This window comes from Canis lupus, chromosome 21 (assembly GCF_003254725.2).
Source record: "Canis lupus dingo isolate Sandy chromosome 21, ASM325472v2, whole genome shotgun sequence".
Taxonomy (NCBI): Eukaryota; Metazoa; Chordata; class Mammalia; order Carnivora; family Canidae; genus Canis; species Canis lupus.
Window position 1 is genome coordinate 26994042 of NC_064263.1, and position 19268 is coordinate 27013309.

Here is a 19268-nt window from a genome sequence, read left to right on the forward strand (position 1 = left end):
GATTTCACAGATATCTACAGAACTTTACATCCAAACTCAACTGAATACACATTCTTCTCAAGTGCACATGGAGCTTTCTCCAGAATAGACCACATACTGGGTCACAAATCGGGTCTGAACCGATACCAAATGATTGGGATCATCCCCTGCATATTTTCAGACCGTAATGGCTTGAAATTAGAACTAAATCACAACAAGAAGTTTGGAAGGACCCCAAACACGTGGAGGTTAAGGACCATCCTGCTAAAAGATGAAAGGGTCAACCAGGAAATTAAGGAAGAATTAAAAAGATTCATGAAGACTAATGAGAATGAAGATACAACTGTTCAAAATCTTTGGGATGCAGCAAAAGCAGTCCTAAGGGGGAAATACATCGCAATACAAGCATCCATTCAAAAACTGGAAAGAACTCAAATACAAAAGCTAACCTTACACATAAAGGAGCTAGAGAAAAAACTGCAGATGGACCCCACGCCCAGCAGAAGAAGAGAGTTAATTAAAATTCGAGCAGAACTCAACGAAATCGAGACCAGAAGAATGTGAAACAGATCAACAGAACCAGGAGTTGGTTCTTTGAAAGAATTAATAAGATAGATAAACCATTAGCCAACTTTATTAAAAAGAAGAGAGAGGATACTCAAATTAATAAAATCATCGAAAGATGAATGGATAAAGAAGATGTGGTTTATGTATACAATGGAATATTACTCAGCCATTAGAAATGACAAATACCCACCATTTGCTTCAACGTGGATGGAACTGGAGGGTATTATGCTGAGTAAAGTAAGTCAATCGGAGAAGGACAAACAGTGTATGTTCTCATTCATTTGGGGAATATAAATAATAGTGAAAGGGAATATAAGGGAAGGGAGAAGAAAGGTGTGGGAAATATCAGAAAGGGAGATAGAACATGAGAGACTCCTAACTCTGGGAAATGAACTAGGGGTGGTGGAAGGGGAGGAGGGCGGGGGGTGGGGGAGAGTGTGTGACGGGCACTGAGGGGGACACTTGACGGGTTGAGCACTGGGTGTTATTCTGTATTTTGGTAAATTGAACCCCAATAAAAATTATTTTATTAAAAAAATAAAATCATGAATGAGAAAGGAGAGATCACTACCAACACCAAGGAAATACAAACAATTTAAAAAACATATTATGAACAGCTATACGCCAATAAATTAGGCAATCTAGAAGAAATGGACGCATTCCTGGAAAGCCACAAACTACCAAAACTGGAACAGGAAGAAATAAAAAACCTGAACAGGCCAATAACCAGGGAGGAAATTGAAGCAGTCATCAAAAACCTCCCAAGACACAAGAGTCCAGGGCCAGATGGCTTCCCAGGGGAATTCTATCAAACGTTTAAAGAAGAAATCATACCTATACTACTAAAGCTGTTTGTAAAGATAGAAAGAGATGGAGTACTTCCAAATTCGTTCTATGAGGCCAGCATCACCTTAATTCCAAAACCAGACAAAGACCCCACCAAAAAGGAGAATTACAGACCAATATCCCTGATGAACATGGATGCAAAAATTCTCAACAAGATACTAGCCAATAGGATCCAACAGCACATTAAGAAAATTATTCACCATGACCAAGTAGGATTTATCCCTGGGACACAAGGCTGGTTCAACACCCGTAAAACAATCAATGTGATTCATCATATCAGCAAGAGAAAAACCAAGAACCATATGATCCTCTCATTAGATGCAGAGAAAGCATTTGACAAAATACAGAATCCATTTCTGATCAAAACTCTTCAGAGTGTAGGGATAGAGGGAACTTTCCTCGACATCTTAAAAGCCATCTATGAAAAGCCCACAGCAAATATCATTCTCAATGGGGAAGCACTGGGAGCCTTTCCTCTAAGATCAGGAACAAGACAGGGATGTCCACTCTCACCACTGCTATTCAACACAGTACTGGAAGTCCTAGCCTCAGCAATCAGACAACAAAAAGACATTAAAGGCATTCAAATTGGCAAAGAAGAAGTCAAACTCTCCCTCTTGGCTGATGACATGACACTCTACATAGAAAACCCAAAAGCCTCCACCCCAAGATTGCTAGAACTCATACAGCAATTGGGTAGCATGGCAGGATACAAAATCACTGCCCAGAAATCAATGGCATTTCTATACACTAACAATGAGACTGAAGAAAGAGAAATTAAGGAGTCAATCCCATTTACAATTGCACCCAAAAGCATAAGATACCTAGGAATAAACCTCACCAAAGAGGTAAAGGATCTATACCCTAAAAACTATAGGACACTTCTGAAAGAAATTGAGGAAGACACAAAAAGATGGAAAAATATTCCATGCTCATGGATTGGCAGAATTAATATTGTGAAAATGTCAATGTTACCCAGGGCAATTTACACGTTTAATGCAATCCCTAACAAAATACCATGGACTTTCTTCAGAGAGTTATAACAAATTATTTTAAGATTTCTATGGAATCAGAGAAGACCCCGAATAGCCAGGGGAATTTTAAAAAAGAAAACCATAGCTGAGGGCATCACAATGCCAGATTTCAGGTTGTACTACAAAGCTGTGGTCATCAAGACAGTGTGGTACTGGCACAAAAACAGACACATAGATCAATGGAAGAGAATAGAGAACTCAGAAGTGGACCCTGGACTTTATGTTCAACTAGTATTCTATAAAGGAGGAAAGACTATCCATTGGAAGAAAGACAGTTTCTTCAATAAATGGTGCTGGGAAAATTGGACATCCACATGCAGAAGAATGAAACTAGACCACTCTCTTGCACCATACACAAAGATAAACTCAAAATGGATGAAAGATCTAAATGTGAGACAAGATTCCATCAAAATCCTAGAGGAGAACACAGGCAACACCCTTTTTGAACTCAGCCACAGCAACTTCTTGCAAGATACATCCACGAAGGCAAAAGAAACAAAAGCAAAAATGAACTATTGGGACTTCATCAAGATAAGAAGCTTTTGCACAGCAAAGGATACAGTCAACAAAACTAAAAGACAACCTACAGAATGGGAGAAGATATTTGCAAATGATGTATCAGATAAAGGGCTAGTTTCCAAGATCTATAAAGAACTTCTTAAACTCAACACCAAAGAAACAAACAATCTAATCATGAAATGGGCAAAAGACATGAACAGAAATCTCACAGAGGAAGACATAGACATGGCCAACAAGCACATGAGGAAATGCTCTGTATCACTGGCCATCAGGGAAACACAAATCAAAACCACAATGTGATACCACCTCACACCAGTGAGAATGGGGAACATTAACAAGGCAGGAAACCACAAATGTTGGAGAGGATGCGGAGAAAAGGGAACCCTCTTACACTGTTGGTGGGAATGTGAACTGGTGCAGCCACTCTGGAAAACTGTGTGGAGGTTCCTCAAAGAGTTAAAAATAGACCTTCCCTACGACCCAGCAATTGCACTGTTGGGGATTTATCCCAAAGATACAGATGCAATGAAACGCCGGGACATCTGCACCCCGATGTTTCTAGCAGCAATGTCCACAATAGCCAAACTGTGGAAGGAGCCTCAGTGTCCATTGAAAGATGAATGGATAAAGAAGATGTGGTCTATGTATACAATGGAATATTACTCAGCCATTAGAAACAAATACCCACCATTTGCTTCAAAGTGGATGGAACTGGAGGGTATTACGCTGAGTGAAATAAGTTAATCGTAGAAGGACAAACAGTGTATGTTCTCATTCATTTGGGGAATATAAATAATAGTGAAAAGGAATATAAGGAAGGGAGAAGAAATGTTTGGGAAATATCAGAAAAGGAGACAGAACATAAAGACTCCTAACTCTGGAGATGAACTAGGGGTGGTGGAAGGGGAGGAGGGCGGGGGGTGGGGGTGAGTGGGTGCCGGGCACTGAGGGGGACACTTGACGGGATGAGCGCTGGGTGTTATTCTGCATGTTGGTAAACTGAACACCAATAAAAAATTATTTTTTTAAAAAAAATAAACATAGGGGTACAGTTATCTCTTCAAATTATTGTTTTCATGTATTTTGGGTAAATACTCAGTAGCGGATTACTGGACTGTAAGAGAGTTCTGTTTTTAATTTTTTGAGGAAACTCTATACTGTTTTCCACAATGTCTGCATCAGTTTGTATTGCCAGCAATAGTCTATAAGAGTTCTTCTCTATTGTCTTGCCAACATTTGAGTTTTTATTTTAGCTTTATTGATGGGTGTAAGGTGATATCTCATTGTGGTTTTGATTTGCATATCCCTAATGATGAGTGATGTTGAGAAATTTTCATGTGTCTATTGGGCATCTGACATTTGGAAAAATATCTGTTCATATGTTATGTCCATTTTAGATTTTTTATGTGTGTGTTGAATTGTAGAAGTTATATATATGATATTTTTTTTGAGAGAGAGAGAATGTGAAAGCAGGGCTGCGAGGGGCAGAGGCAGAGGGAGAGAGAATTTTAAGCAGGCTCCACACTCAGCATCCAGCCCAATTTGGAGCTTGGTCTCACAACTCTGAGATCATGAACTGAGCCAAAATCAAGAGTTAAATGCTTAACCAACTGAGCCACCCATGCACCCCAATTTAAAATATATTTTGAATACTATCCCTTTATTGCCTGTGTTCTCCTCTAGGATTTGTATGATATCACATTTTTAGGTCTCACATTTAAATAATTCATTTTGAGTTTTGTGTATGGTGAAAGAAAGTGGTCATGTTTCATTCTTTTGCATGTAGCTGTCTGGTTTTCCCACCACCATTTGTTGAAGAGATCGTCCTTTTCCCCTTGCATATTCTTGCCGACTTTGTCAAAGATTAATTGACCATATAGTTGTGGGTTTATTTCAGGGCTTTCTATTCTATTCCACTGATCTATGTGTCTGTTTTTGTGCCAGTACTATACTGTTTTGAACACCACAGCTTTGTAGTATAACTTGAAGTCTGGAATTGTGATGCCTCCAGTTTTTTCTTTTTTTATATTGCTTTGTCTATTTGGGGTCTTTTATTCCATATAGATTTTAAGATTCTTATAGTTCTATGAAAAATGCTGTTTGTGTTTTGACAGGGATTACATTAAATATGTAGATTGCTTTGAGTAGTACAGACATTTTAACAGTATTTGTTTTTTCAATCCATAGGCATGGAATCTCTTTGTGTCATCTCCAATTTCTTTCATCAGTGTTTTATAGTTTTCAGAGTACAGGTCTTTCACCTCTTTATTACTAGATGTTTTATTTTTGTTGTAAATGGGATTGTTTCCTTAGTTTCTTTCTACTGCTTCACTATTGGTGTATAGAAATGCACAAATTTCTGTACATCAATTTTGTATCCTTTAACCTCACTGAATTCATTAATCAGTTCCAGTCGTTTCTTGGTAGAGTCTTTAGAGTTTTCTGTATAGAGTATCATGTCATCTGCAATAGTGAAAATTTTACTTCTAATCAATTTGAGTGCCTTTTATTTCTTTTTGTTATTTGATTGTTCTGGACAAGACTTCCAGTACTGTGCTGAATAAAGTGGTCAGTGGACATCTGCTGAAATGATCATTTGGTTTTTACCCTTTCTTTTGTTGATGTGATGTATCATGCTGATTAATGTGAGAATACTGAACTATCCTTGCATCTAGGGAATAAATCCCACTTGATTATGCTGAGTGATTTTTTAAAATGTATTGTTGGATTTGGTTTCGTAATAATTTGTTGAGGTTTTGCATCTATGTTAATCAGGGATATTGGCCTGCAGTTGTCCTCTTTTGTGGTGTCTTTTTTTTTTTTTAGATTTTATTTATTTATTCATGAGAGAGAGAGAGAGAGAGAGAGAGAGAGAGGCAGAGACACAGGCAGAGGGAGAAGCAGGCTCCATGCAGGGAGCCCGACATGGGACTCAATCCTGGGTCTCCAGGATCAGGCCCTGCGCTGAAGGCGGTGCTAAACCGCCCAGCCACTGGGGCTGCCCCTTGTGGTGTCTTTATCTGGTTTTGGTATCAGGGTAATGCCAGCTTATAAAATGAATTTGGAAACTGGTCAGTAAACTTGTGGTTCACCTGTTCTTCGAGCTGACCTTCCAGGGGAGGGGCCTGCTGCACTGGTTGTCAGGTGTCTGTGCCTGGGTGGAGTTATACCACCCCTTCCCAGGGGCCAGGCTCAGTGTAAGCTGTTTGCTGTGTGTGGCTTTTGTTCCCGGAAGGCTTTCTGTGCCTCTTCAGAGGGTGAAAATAAAAATGGCCATGCCCCAATCTCCTGCCCCAGAGCTGAAAGATCAGACTCCTATGGTGCACACCTCCACTCTGATCCTCCCTGGGGGGAAGGCAGAAGGACACTGATTTATACACCAGGAGGTGCACTTTGCAGGGCCCTGGCAGGGAGAGTGCTCACCCGATTGTGCTTGCACCCACCTGTCCCTCTTGGAGGAAATAGAGGGTTCTGTTTCTCTCCTTTACAGGGCCCTGGCAGGGAGAGTATTGGCTGGGTCATGTATGCACCTGCTCTGCTCCTCCTTTGCAGGGACCCTACATGGAGGGTGGTCACCTGAATAGCCAGTTCAGGATTTATGGCAAACCAGGCTGACAGCCCCATCCTGGGCTTGCTGACCTAAATGGGTTTCCCCGCTCCAATGCTTGGAAACTCTGCTGGCTTAGGCACTCCGGTTTGCTTGTTTTTGTGACTCCAGAGATCTTGAGACTCCACTGTCCGGTCCAGGATTCTACCCCACTTTACCTGAGAACCCTTCAGGTAGGGAAGTCTCTTACTGGAGTGGATTTCTAAAGGTCCTGATTTTGTGCTCCAGGGCTAAATCACTTTCTGGTAGTTGGATAAAGTAGGTTCCCTCCCCCTGCCCCGCCCCCCACCCCACCATCTGCCATTTCTCTTTTCTGTACTCCTACCTTGCAAAAAAAGTGGTCACTTTTCTATTTGTAGAATTTCAGTCATTCTTTTCTTACATCTCAAGTTGAATTCATAGGTGTTCAGAATGATTTGATAATTATCTAGCTAAATTCAGAGGAGTAGGTGAAATAAGGACCCCTACTCTTCTGCCACCATACCTCTTCCTCCAGTATTAACTGTTCTTAAATATTTGGTAGAAGTCACCTATGAAGACTTCTGAACCTGGGCTTTTGTTGGGAGTCTTTGGAGTACTGATTCAGTTTCTGCTGGTAATCAGTCTGTTCAAATTTTATGTTTCTTCCCACTTCTATTTTGATAGGTTATATGTTTCCAGCAATTTATCCATTTCTTCTAGGTTGTCCAATTTGTGAGCACATTTTATAATATTCTCTTGCAATGCTTTATTGCTGTGGTGTCAGTTATTTCTCCTCTTTCATTTGTGATTGAGTCCTCTGTCTTCATTTTTTAAAATGAGTGTGGCTAGAGGTTTATTAATTTTGTTGATCTTTACAACAACAGCCTCCTGATTTCATTGATCCTTTATTGTTTTAGTTTCTATATCATTTATCATTTCCTTTCTTCTGCTGGTTTTGGGTTTTCTTGTTTGCTCTTTTCTTTCTTTTCTTTTTTTTTTTTAAATCTTTATTTATTTACCATAGTCACAGAGAGAGAGAGAGAGAGAGAGAGAGAGGCAGAGACACAGGCAGAGGGAGAAGCAGGCTTCATGCAGGGAGCCCGACGTGGGATTCGATCCCGGGTCTCCAGGATCACGCCCTGGGCCAAAGGCAGGCGCCAAACCGCTGCGCCACCCAGGGATCCCTGCTCTTTTCTTTCTATATCCTTTAGGTGTAATGTTAGGTTGCTTTTTTGGGATTTTTCTTGCTTATTGAGATAGGCCTCTATTGCTATAAGTTTTCCTCTTAGCCCACTTTTGCTATATCCTAGAGGTTTTGAGAGGCTTTTATTTTCATTTCTATCCACCTTTTTATTTTTTGATTTTTTGGTTGACCATTCATTGTTTAATAGCATGCTCTTTAACCTTCATGTATATGTTCAATTACTTTTTTTTTTTTTGTGGTTGCCTTCTAGTTTCATAGTGTTGTGGTCAGAGAAGATACATGGTGTGACCTTGATCTTAATTTGTTGAGACTTGTTTTATGGTCTACTATGTGATCTATTTTGGAGAATGTCCATGTGTCAATATGTATTCTTGAAAAGAATATATATTCTATTTTAGGATGGAATGTTCTGAATATATCTGTTAAATCCATCTAATCTAGTATGTCATTCAAAGCCACTGTCTCCCGTGGATGGAACTGGAGGGTATTATGCTGAGTGAAAGAAGTCAATCGGAGGACAAACATTATATGGTCTCATTCATTTGGGGAATATAAATAATAGTGAAAGGGAATAGAGGGGAAGGGAGAAGAAATGGGTAGGAAATATCAGAAAGGGAGACAGAACATGGAAGACCCCTAACTCTGGGAAACGAACTAGGGGTGGTGGAAGGGGAGAAGGGCGGGGGGTGGGGGTGAGTGGGTGGCGGGCACTGACGGGGGCACTTGATGGGATGAGCACTGGGTGTTATTCCAGTTGAACAAATTGGCAAATTGGCAAATTGAACACCAATAAAAAAATAAATTTATTATTAAAAAAAAGCCAGTCTCCTTGTTTTGTTTGGTGATATGTCCCTTGATGTAAGTGGAGTTTTAAAGTCCCCAACTATTATTGTATTATGATTGATTAGCTCTTTATGTTTGTTATTAACTGTTTATGGACTGTTTATGGGTACTCCCATGTTGGGTGACTATATATTTACAATTGTTCTGTCTTCTTGTTGAAGCATCCCATTTATCATATCATGCCTTTGTCTTTTGTTAGTCTTTGTTTTAAAGTCTATTTTGTGTAAGTATTGCTACCCTGGCTTTCTTTTCATATCCATTTGCATGATGTTTCTCCATCTCCTCTCCTCATTTTCAATTTGCATGTGTTCTTAGGTCTGAAATGAGTCCTTTGTAGGCAACACATAGGTGGGTCTTATTTTTTCATCCATTCTGTCACCCTATGTCATTTTATTGGAGCACTTAGTTATTTACATTCTAATTATTGATAGGTACATATTTATTGCCATTTTGTTACTTGTTTCATGGTTTGTTTTTTTTTGTCCTTTTATCATCCTTTTCTTCTTTCTCTGTTAGGCACATCAAATAGGTCTCCTGCTCCTGAAAGTAATGGCCTTATGAAGAAGAGGTCCTGTAGTACCCTGCAGTGCATTGTCCCATTTACTAGAATCTGGGACACTTCAGAGGTGTTTCCTGTGTAAATGTGTGCTCTGCTGCTGTGTCTTGGCCACTTTTTCTTTCAGTCCAGTTCCCTGCAATGGCTCTGTTTGCCTGTTGTGGACAAAGTTTGGCCCCTATGGTGTTAGTGAACCAGTCTGGGGTCTCCTTGGGCCTCGATTTAGTTAGGTCATGCATTTAATCGAGATTTAGTAGCACCAAACTACAAATTGTGCTTTCTTGGTGGTATGCCCTGAGATGGTGGGGCCAGCAATTAGACTGACTGTCTGCCTATAGCCTGCTGCTGGGACTGATCATCTGACTGATATGTGTGGTTATCTTACCCTCACCTGAAGGCAGGGTCACTTTGAAATGGTGCTGGCTTTTGTTGGGGCTATTTGTACACTGCCAGGCTCATGGCCCTGGTTTGAACAGGCTCTGGCCAAGAGTGTATTGGAGGAGGTGGAGTGTACTATGCTTGCAAAGTGTGCAAGCAAGATGGGACCTACCACCACTTCTGGGACCAGGCCAGCCCACGTGGAGTATATGGTGTTAAAAGGGTGCAAGCTGGTCTGCTTGTGAAATGAGACCTGCCACCACTGCAGTGGCAGGGACCAGGCCAGCCAAAGCAGATCTGCAAAGTGATGGGCAGGGTATGCACTTTAAAAAGTTGTCTTCTGGAGGTGGCCTGCTCTGAGATGAGAAACTCTCACCTAGGTGTTTTTCAAGTGGCTTTTTCTATGCTATATCTCCAAGGGCTGTTTGTGGGGCTCTGTAAGGTCTGGCACTCAGCTCCCTGTCACCTCAGGGCTCTCCCAAGGCCAGGTCACCTGAATTTTAAAATTCTAGGCTTTAAGTCCCACTGGTTGTAAGAACTGACAAAATTCAGCCCTTCTAGTTATTGAAGTCAAAGGTTATGCAGATTGATCTTCCCTGTGCAGGTTCCCTGGTGTGATAGTTTGCTTCTTGCCCTTCTCTGCTCCAGCAGATCCCTTACTCCTGCAGGTGGTCCATGGTCCATCTAGCTCCTGGACATATTTCCACCCTTCCCTACCCTTGTCAATGTGGCCTCTTTTCTATCTTTACTTGTGGTTTGTTCTGCCAGTCTTCGGGTCATTTTCTGGGTTATTTACACTGATGTGGGTGTTATCTAGTTGTATCCATGGGATGAGGTGAGCTTAGGGTCTTCCTCCTCTGCCATCTTCCCAGCTTCTTCACCTGAGATTCTATTTTAGACACTCTGGTTGCTGGAAGGATAGCTGTACTCTCAGGGCTGTGTATAGCACTTCTTCCAACTGTAAAAGCTTAAACACAAGAGTGTTTGCTATCAACAGGTGATACTGTTACTGCAGTTCTGACATTCACACCAATCAGTTCGCCAAAGAAGCAGAACTGGTAGGAGATAAATATGAAGAGATTTATTGTAAGGAATTCACTTATGCACTTGTGGCGTTTGGCAAGGCAGGTCCTAAATCCACAGGGCCAGGCAACAGGAAGGGCAGGCTGTAACTGTGGCAGGAGCTGAAGCTGCTATTGGTAGGAGGGTCATCTTCAGTGAACTTTTAGTTCTGCTCTTAAGGTCTTTCACTTGATTGGATTAGGCCTACCCACCTTATCCAGGAGAGTCTCCCTTAAAATCAAACAATTATGGACTTTAATGACATCTACAAAATACCTTCACAGAAACATTGAAAAACTGGGGGCTTATGGCCTAGCCAAACTGACATAAAAAAATCCATCCTGCCTTCCATTTAGATTGATACACCTTTTGGCCAACTCCATTATCTACAGGACGTGGTTGGGAGAGCATGGTAGGGATGGGGGAGCACAGGGGCTGGAAATGTAATGTGGAAATCTAAGGCATGCATCATTCAGGCTTTATTTTTAAAGGATGGCTGCTTTCTTTTTTTTTTTAATAGGTATGGAGCTACTTATGCTCTGATATGTTTATGTTGGAACAGTAATCCTAAATGTATACAAAAACAAGGATTGAATGTGATAGATCAAGACCCAATACATTTAGGAATCCCCTTTGCAAGCCATGCAAGGTGTATAAGAGATCTTACCAAAGGCCTAGAGATGGAGAGGAGAAAACAAGACTTGGGTCACATAAAGATGGCAGAGACATGTTTTGGTTGATCCAGGTGATTTGGGCCCAACATAAGTAGTTTGTTTCATGGAGGGAGTCAAAGTAATGTAGGGCAGTAATCTAGGGCAGTAATCATTCAATACTGATGTTGAAAATCATTTTATGTAGATTTTCAGTGAATTCCCTGCCACAATCTGCTTGCTGGTATCCCGACACCTCTACAGAAACAAAGTGGTTCAGAGTTCCTGGGGAAATGGGGCAGAGTCAATGGCTGAGAAAGACACCAACAGTCGGTGTTCAGAGAGTGCTACCACTGCTCCATGGATCCCTACGATCCCACCTCCAGCGGACAGAGCACAAGAGGTGCTGCGTTTCTTCCTGCATCATTAAAACCAGTACCAAAGAAAGGCCGCAGAGGTCCAGCAAAGGCACATTCAGAGAAGGTATAGATGAGGGAGCCATGGTCAGTGATGTTGTAGAAGGAGACTGTGTGGGCCTCACAGTCCAAGAAGATCCCAACTTGGCATGGAGGCACCTGAAGGTGGAGGGGAGTCTGGGGACAGGTGCCAGCCTCATATTTTTGTTTGTTCCACAGCCAAATTGTCCAGAAGCCGTTCCCAGGGCTGAGCAAAAAGTGCCCCTTCCTCTGTGCAGAATCTGTACAAACACCCAGGTCCCAGGCCTCTTTTCCTCTCACATCCACCTCCCAGTAAGCCTTTCCAGAGTCAAAGCACTGGGCTCCCAGGACCATGGGATACATGTCAAATCTGCTTTCATTTTCAGGCACTTCCTGCTGGCTGTCTCCAAGCCTCACTTGTCTCCGATCCTCTGAAAGGATGAGCCATGGATTGGCTGTGTGTGGATCCAGGGTGATGTGTACTGCAGAGAGAAGCCCACGGTCAGGCTGGGAGAGGAAGGGGAAGCAGGAGCCCTGGGCCTGTGGTGGGGGTAAGGATGAGGGTGACCATGAGCTGCACTGTGGGAGAAAATAACCTTCAGGCCTGACCTTTGAGGGAACCACCTCTCTGTCCCTGCCTCACCTACCCTGACCTGCCAGGGACTCACTCTCCACCCTCATCACCCACTTCATTCCCCAGTCCCACACTCCTGGGGCTAGTCTCACCTCCATACGTCCTCAGCATCGTCTTTAGCCCTGGCACGAGGCACACACTCCTCAGACCCGGGGAGGTAATGTCCAGCTCCTTCAGGTTCCAAGCCTCAGTCCTGGGGCAAACAGTTACAGACCTTGTCTCCATCTCCTGCCCCACCCTCCTGAGCCCTGACACTATAACCTCCTTTGTAGGTAACAATTTAATGCAAATTTATAAGCACCTGTGTTAGGATCCTTGGGGGTGGGAGGCAAGAAGATATAGGACATAGTTCCTATCCAGGCCCTCCTGGTTACATGGGCCCCCTGAAGCCCCCTGACGCAAGCAAGCACATTCTGTTTCATTTTACAGGTTAGGCACCTGATACAGATGGAATTACTTCTGTAAGGAACCCCAAGGAGTCTTGTCCATGCAGCTGGTCTCACATGGCTCTTCCTGGGAGATTTGTAACCAGCTAGATTCTTTTTAAAGAAAGAGTCCTAGCAGGCTGCAGACTCAAGATTGAACAGAATTTCCCCTTTTGTTGGGGCTTCACTTCATAAAGCTGTTATGGTCCAATTACTTTGGATAACTCACCAACTGATGTTTTCACTAATTAGCCTCAGACCAGAAAATATTTTATGGGCTATTGGGTCTTTGAGAATAGGGAGAATGGGGAAAATATCAGTGCATGTCTTTCTAATGCAACAACCTTTTCCACAGGTATATATGCTTCCTGCTTCCCCCTCTTCTTACAAAGAAAACCTCTCCTTACCTTCCCAGGACACTTTTCACCTCCTGAGGAGAGAAAAAAACAGAGTGTAAATTCTGGATCACTGGTTTACCGTTGAGATCTCAGTTCTGTGGGTGAGGTGATGCTCCCCCTGAGGCCCATGGGACATTGTTCTACTCTATTCCTCTAGGCTATTACCTGAACTATTTCTCCCAGCTTGGAGGAGAAGGAATGTGGATGTTTGTGGAATAACAAGAGTAACCAGCATGGGTGTGACCTACAGCCAGGGAAAGGATGACTAGTTTAAGGACTCTGATTCAGAAGACATATTAGAAAGCTCAGACTTTATGGGTAGAGGAGGGGGAAGAGAGTGGAAAGGAACAAGCAGCCCAGCCTGGCTGAGGTCCAGAGATAGTCACAGGGCAAGAATGGCCAAGTCAAGATGGACAGGAACTGCTCTATCTCATTTACAGGCTTGTGTTGTTTGGGAAGGAAGGGCTGTTTTATGCTGGAGTTAATGCTGCTTTCTCATGTATGTGAAATTAAATCATTTGAGCATATGCTGTTGTAGGGCTTGGGAGACCTTACCTGGGAACTGGCAGAGTCCTAGGCCCAGTCAAAAGTGTGTTAGAAAGCATGGCTCAGTGTTGGGCAGAAGCAAGATTTAGAGAATGAGAAGGGCAAAAACAAAAACAAAACAATGGCTTCATGACCACATCCGACACAGACACCAAAAAGGTTTGAAAGAGAAAAACTGTACAAGGTTAAAGCAGAAGGGACTTTTGAGACCCTCTGGTCAACAGTTTGCCACAACAAGGCAAACATATTAGGGGATGCAAGATAATTTTAAGTAGAACACACATCGATGAGTTTTTAAAAAATAATTATGTGCTTATTTTAATTTTAGCTCTGTCTCTTACTATTTGGGTGAACCTGGTCAAGTTATTCAGCTTTAGTCTCTAAGTTTCTCAACCTCTCTGCCCCTCTGTTTTCTCATCTATGAGACGAGGATAACAGCACCCATCTCACTGCATTGTTGTGACAGATCGAATAGACCGAGGCATGTCATATGTGCTATTTAAGAAAGAGCCGTTGTCATGAAAATAGAAAAAAAATCAGCAACATATCAACACATGATTTCTTGGCTACTGTTGCTTAGGACAAATTTCCTTTTAAGCTAAATTTCTTCCAATGAAGGTGTAAGGCAATGTCAAGAAAACAACATTCTGGGGCACCTGGGTGATTCAGTGGTTGAGTGTCTGCCTTTGGCTCAGGTTGTGATCTGGGGTCCTGGGATGGAGTCCCGCATGGGGCTCCCTGCGGGGAGCCTGCTTCTCCCTCTGCCTATCTCTCTACCTCTCTCTGTGTCTCATGAATAAATAAATAAAATCTTAAAAAAAAAAACAAAAACATGCTAACAGGATTTGGGTAGTGCACAGAAGTGGCAGAAAGTGTGAAGATGATATATCAGTGACTAATGTCTGGGGAATCCTTGTTATTCAGTCCACTCCCTCCCCCTTGTTTCACAAATGGAGAAAGTAGGTCTAGGAAAAGGAACAAACTTGACCTAAAATTATGGAAAGGATTGGTGGCAAGGCTGGGGCTGGGCTACTGTCTTTTAATTTCTAGTGCTGTATTTTCAGTTACATGTATGAGAACGTTCCCATGGCCAAAGGCTCACGTAGAAGGTTTTGTGGTTTCTCTCATTTAATCCTCACAAAAATCCTTTGAGAGATGTACTAATATCCATTTAACATATAAGAAATTTGACTCCGAAAGGTTAGGAACTTTCTCAAGGTTGTGGGCCTAGTATGTGTTAGAGCAGGTTCTTGCTGGGGATGCCGTTCTTTTCAATTGCTGCAAGGAATATTTCCTCCTAAATCTGCACCATTCTGTGGCTTGAATGTAAACTACTCATGGGTCTGAATTCCAGGGACAGGGTTTCTACTTGCTGTTGGCAGCATCAGGGAGCTCTAGCCATTTTTCAGTTCCTCCAGGAGCCTCAGAGAAGAGGGTGGCTCACCTGCAGCAGCTCTAGGGGTGAGCCCTTGCTCCTCCTCTCCAGCTCCACAACCAGCTCCTGCAGGGCTTGGGTCTTCTGGGCCAGCATGGCCTCTGTCTCCCCTAGGATTCTCAGCTGCTCCCTCTCCTCCATGTCTAGCCTCTGCATTTGCCTCTGTTCCTCCGCAGCCAGGAAGTTTATCTGCTGTACAAATTCTGCGTGAATCCTCCGTTTGTGTCTCTCAACCTGACTCTTTGGTGTCCATGGAAAGAGAGGATGATTTTGTCAAAATCCCCTAAGCCTGGGGAACAGAGGTGGTCATTTCCATTTCTATTCCCCATAGACTCACCACTCTGGGTCTGAGAGCAAACATACACTATTTTGCTAGGGCAGGAAGTGGGTGAGGCTTCTGGGCTAAGAGTGAAATGGGATTATGGTGGGGCACACTGGGGCTGTCCTACAACCACAGCTGCATTGACCTATGTTATCGACTTTCTACAGCCTCTTTCAAAACCCAGTCTGCACCTCGATGTGCCCAAATCTGTCTTCATATCTTAGTGAGTTCCTGAGAGAGTAACACCTGTCCCCACCCCAACAACCATCCAAACACAGGCTCATAACACTGTTCCCCAGGCCTGAGGAAAAGGAGTTTTGGGGATAATCTTGGCTGCTCTTCTGTTAGTGACTGGAAGGTCACCGATGGCACAGGATGAGTCCTTTTGCCACCACAGCCTGACTCACCCTTCTCTGATCCCAAATCTTCCTTTCTGGGCTCTATTGGCCATGAGTTCCCTCCATGCCCTTATAGATACAGAACAAGCTTTATTCTCCATCCTACTTTGGACCAGTGATCTGAACACAGTCAGAAAAACCAGCATGACCAGATAGTTGCCTATGTCTGACCTGAATTGTTCCCTTAAGTCTGTACCTCCTGACAGGCCTAGCCATTGGGCATCTCTCCTGAGAGACCACTGACCAGACATGGAGGCAAAGGTGCCGTCATGTTTTAAGACTAGGCTTAAGGAGCAGGAGCTTTAGGGTATGGCTTGTACCTCTCCGAAGGGTATGGCACCTTCTCCTAAGACTCTTGATTTTGCTATCTGATCTGAGCTCTCTCCTTTTTATTCACCTCTATCAAGAGACCTAGAGGACAGCTGGTTCATGGTGAGTGAGATATATTATCACTCCTCAGATGGGCATAGCTATGCTTAGGGTTTGAGTCTGGGGCCCTGGACTCTGCCCTGGCTTCTGACCTGAGATTCCCTTTGGAGCACAACACTTGCCTTCCAGGCTGCTCTCTTCATTGCAGTATTCACTTCCAACTCCTCAGCCAACTTTTGTTCTTTTCTCAGTTTCCTTAATGCCACCTTAAGCTTCTCCTGCAGAGAAAGGTAGGTTAGCGCCCGACCAGTCCAAGAAGTAGGGTGAGGCGCCATGAAGACATGCTGGTTCTTTGAAAAACTTGAGTGCAGAGAAAGAGGGAAGACTACAGTCTGATTGGGATAGAGATTCTGGGGATGGGAAGACTTTGGCAAGAGCCTGAGGTTTCTTTCAAAACACAGCCACGCTGTTGGAGGTGGTGGTGTGGAGTTGGAGCATTCCTCATTCCTAATTAACCAGAAGGCCACAAGGAAGTGTGATCCTTGCAGCGTTTTCCCAAGCGTACTCCCTGGTCCTGGGGAATGAGAAAGCTGTCCTGAGCTTGCAGTTCTCTGCTTCAATTAGACCTGGAAGGTGGGAAACCCCTTCCTTTTCCCAACCCTGAAACTCCACAGGTGACTTTGCCTCCCTCACTCTGGAGAACAAAACCCCAAGCACGGACCCAGCTCCCTTCTACTTGGTCAGGCCTCTGTGCTAAGTCCTTACCTGGTATTCCTGAGCAGCCTCCTCGACAGGGACCGTTTTGTGGTTACGGTGGTTCTGGGACTGGGAACATACCCAGCAGAGGATCTTCCCATCTTCCTCACAGAACAGGTGCAGTCTCTCTCCATGTACCTGACACCATTCCCTCTGTGTGACTTCATTGGCATTCTGGCCAATTTGTTTAAGGTTGTCCACCACGTTAGCCAGTGGCCAATTGGGCCGGAGGTTTCGGAGCAAGAAGGTGTGCTGACACACAGGACAGACGCCGCCACCATCTTTCCCCACCTCAGAGATGCATTTGTGGCAGAAGCTGTGGCCACAGTCAATGCTCATAGGCTCCACTACAGGATCCAGGCAGATAGGGCATGTGACCTCCTCCCACATCATTGCCAAGGGCATTGCTGCAGCCATAGGGGTGATGTTCTTAGTAAGCAGCACTGTGGAGATCCTGGGGTACCCTGGTGGGGAGAGGAGAGAGGGAAATGAGCAGAAGAGAAGGGTTGTGTGAGAAGAAAAACAATCCAAAGGAAAACACAAGGAACAGTGAAGTGGAAGGGGTGAAAACAACACCAGAACATTAACTTGAATAATAAGAGCTTCTCCTCTCTAGTCTCATCCACTTACCTAGTCAGACAGAAGGGGAAACTGAGTCCCCCAAAGAAACTGAATGTTGTTGAGAACTTCAGAGATAAAGCTGTTTATAACTCTATTTTCATCATGGCCCTCTCTGCTTCATCCTCTGTCCCAGGCTTTTCCTGTCCACTCTCTGCCCTCTCAGGTCACCAGTCCGCTGCTGAGCAGCTCATCTGTATGACAGGGACCATGTACTCTGTACACTCCATAAGCTAGAGAAGGTGCTACCTGCTTTGGAAATATCTTCATTATCTGCACAATAATCACAGGAGTTACTTCTATATCTGTGATTATATACATAAGAATATATTTCTACATATCTGTCTGTATGTATATATACCTGCAGGTATATGTGTGCATATGGGTACCTGTATATGTTTATATGCACACATAAACAGTGCTTGAGCACTCCCTGGGCTCTCCTCTCCCTTCTGGGAACCTGGTAGCTGGCTTCATTGCCTCTGGGGCACAGACCCACAGGTTTCTAGCGTCTGAAACTGTCCTGCCCCCTCTCACCCCCAGAGGAGAAGTGTCGAGGGGAGTGCCCGGACTACACTCCGGGCTGGGCTAGGTTTCTGCCCCGGTGCCCCCCGCTTAGGGCAGCGCCCCCGGGGGCTTGGGTGTCACGTTCACATTTGGGGCCCCGTCCCAGGCAGGCTGCCAGCCCGGGAGGAACTGCTGGGGCTGGGGCTGGGGCTGGGGCTGGGGCTGGGGCTGGGGCTGGGCTAGCCCTGGGGGAACCGGGTCTGCAGGCCCCAGGGGCGAGCACTAGATGGGGCAGGGGAGAGAGGTCCCCCAGCCAGGGCGGGGGCACTCGGGTCGGGGCGAGTCACTCACCTTTTCAGGGCTTTCGGCAGCCGGCGGCAGGCTCCCTATTTCACTTTCGATTTCCCGTCGAGGCGTGTCCGAAGGGGGTGGGCCGAGGGGCGGGGAGTGGGAGGAGAGGGAGGCGCGAGGGGCGGGGGAGCAGGCGGGGCAGCTCGGGAGCCCCAGGCGGCAGGAAGTCCGAGCTCCGCAGCGTCCAGTCCTTGCTTCGCGTCCCCTCCCAGGTCTTCGGGGTCAAACAAGAAAATACCGCATCCACGGTGGAGGGGTCACGCTGCCTCCTCGGACACTGGTCGTCTCGCTCCACACCTACGTGCTGGGCGACGCCCACGAGTGGGAGCTGCTCTCAGGGAGTTAGGGAGGGTGGGATGGCGACAACGTGCCTGGGGCTCTCCCTTACGTGTCACCCTCTGCTTCCAGAAACAAGTCCTTTTCAGGAAAGGCTTGATAGTCTTTTAACATCAGCTGGTGAGGGATTTATGTACAGCACGATCCCAAGGCAGGTGTCATACCAGTGAATGGTAAGAAGAGAATTGACATTTATTAGGCACCAACGGTGTACTTGTCACTGAGCTAGGGATTTTCTGAGGTTTTTTTTTTTTTAATTATGGTAAAACATATGTAACAAAATTTACCATTGTAACAATTGTAAAGTATGCATAAAAATTGTAACAATTTTTAAGTATGCATTCACATCATTGTATCCATCCGCACCACTCATACGACTTGTTTCATCTTGCCAAACTGAAATTCTGTTGCCTGTTAAACAGTATGTTCCCTCAGCACCCAGCAGCTATCGTTCAATTTTCTGTCTCTACGAATTTGACTTCTTTAGGTGCCCCCAACGTAAGTGGAATCATATAGTATTTGTTGTTTTG

At 44.3% G+C, this 19268-nt stretch overlaps 1 protein-coding gene across 4 annotated transcripts; it reads right to left on the reverse strand.

Annotated features, from left to right (window-relative positions):
• Nucleotides 1-11389: 11389 nt before the first annotated feature.
• TRIM21 (tripartite motif containing 21) lies at nucleotides 11390-18548 on the reverse strand. 4 transcript variants are annotated; one of them, XM_035703969.2, is made up of 7 exons: nucleotides 18403-18548; nucleotides 16936-17390; nucleotides 16353-16448; nucleotides 15091-15270; nucleotides 13110-13132; nucleotides 12370-12470; nucleotides 11390-12125 (listed from the first exon to the last, which is right to left on the reverse strand). In XM_035703969.2, exons 2-7 carry the CDS (start codon nucleotides 17341-17343, stop codon nucleotides 11575-11577), a joined length of 1359 nt encoding a protein of 452 aa, XP_035559862.1. In that variant the 5' UTR covers nucleotides 17344-17390; nucleotides 18403-18548; the 3' UTR covers nucleotides 11390-11574. The 4 variants fall into 4 exon arrangements, with proteins under 4 accessions (XP_035559862.1, XP_035559859.1, XP_035559861.1 ...); XM_035703966.2 differs by having other exon boundaries at nucleotides 15091-15321; XM_035703968.2 differs by having other exon boundaries at nucleotides 16323-16448.
• Between the last annotated feature and the right edge of the window lie 720 nt (nucleotides 18549-19268).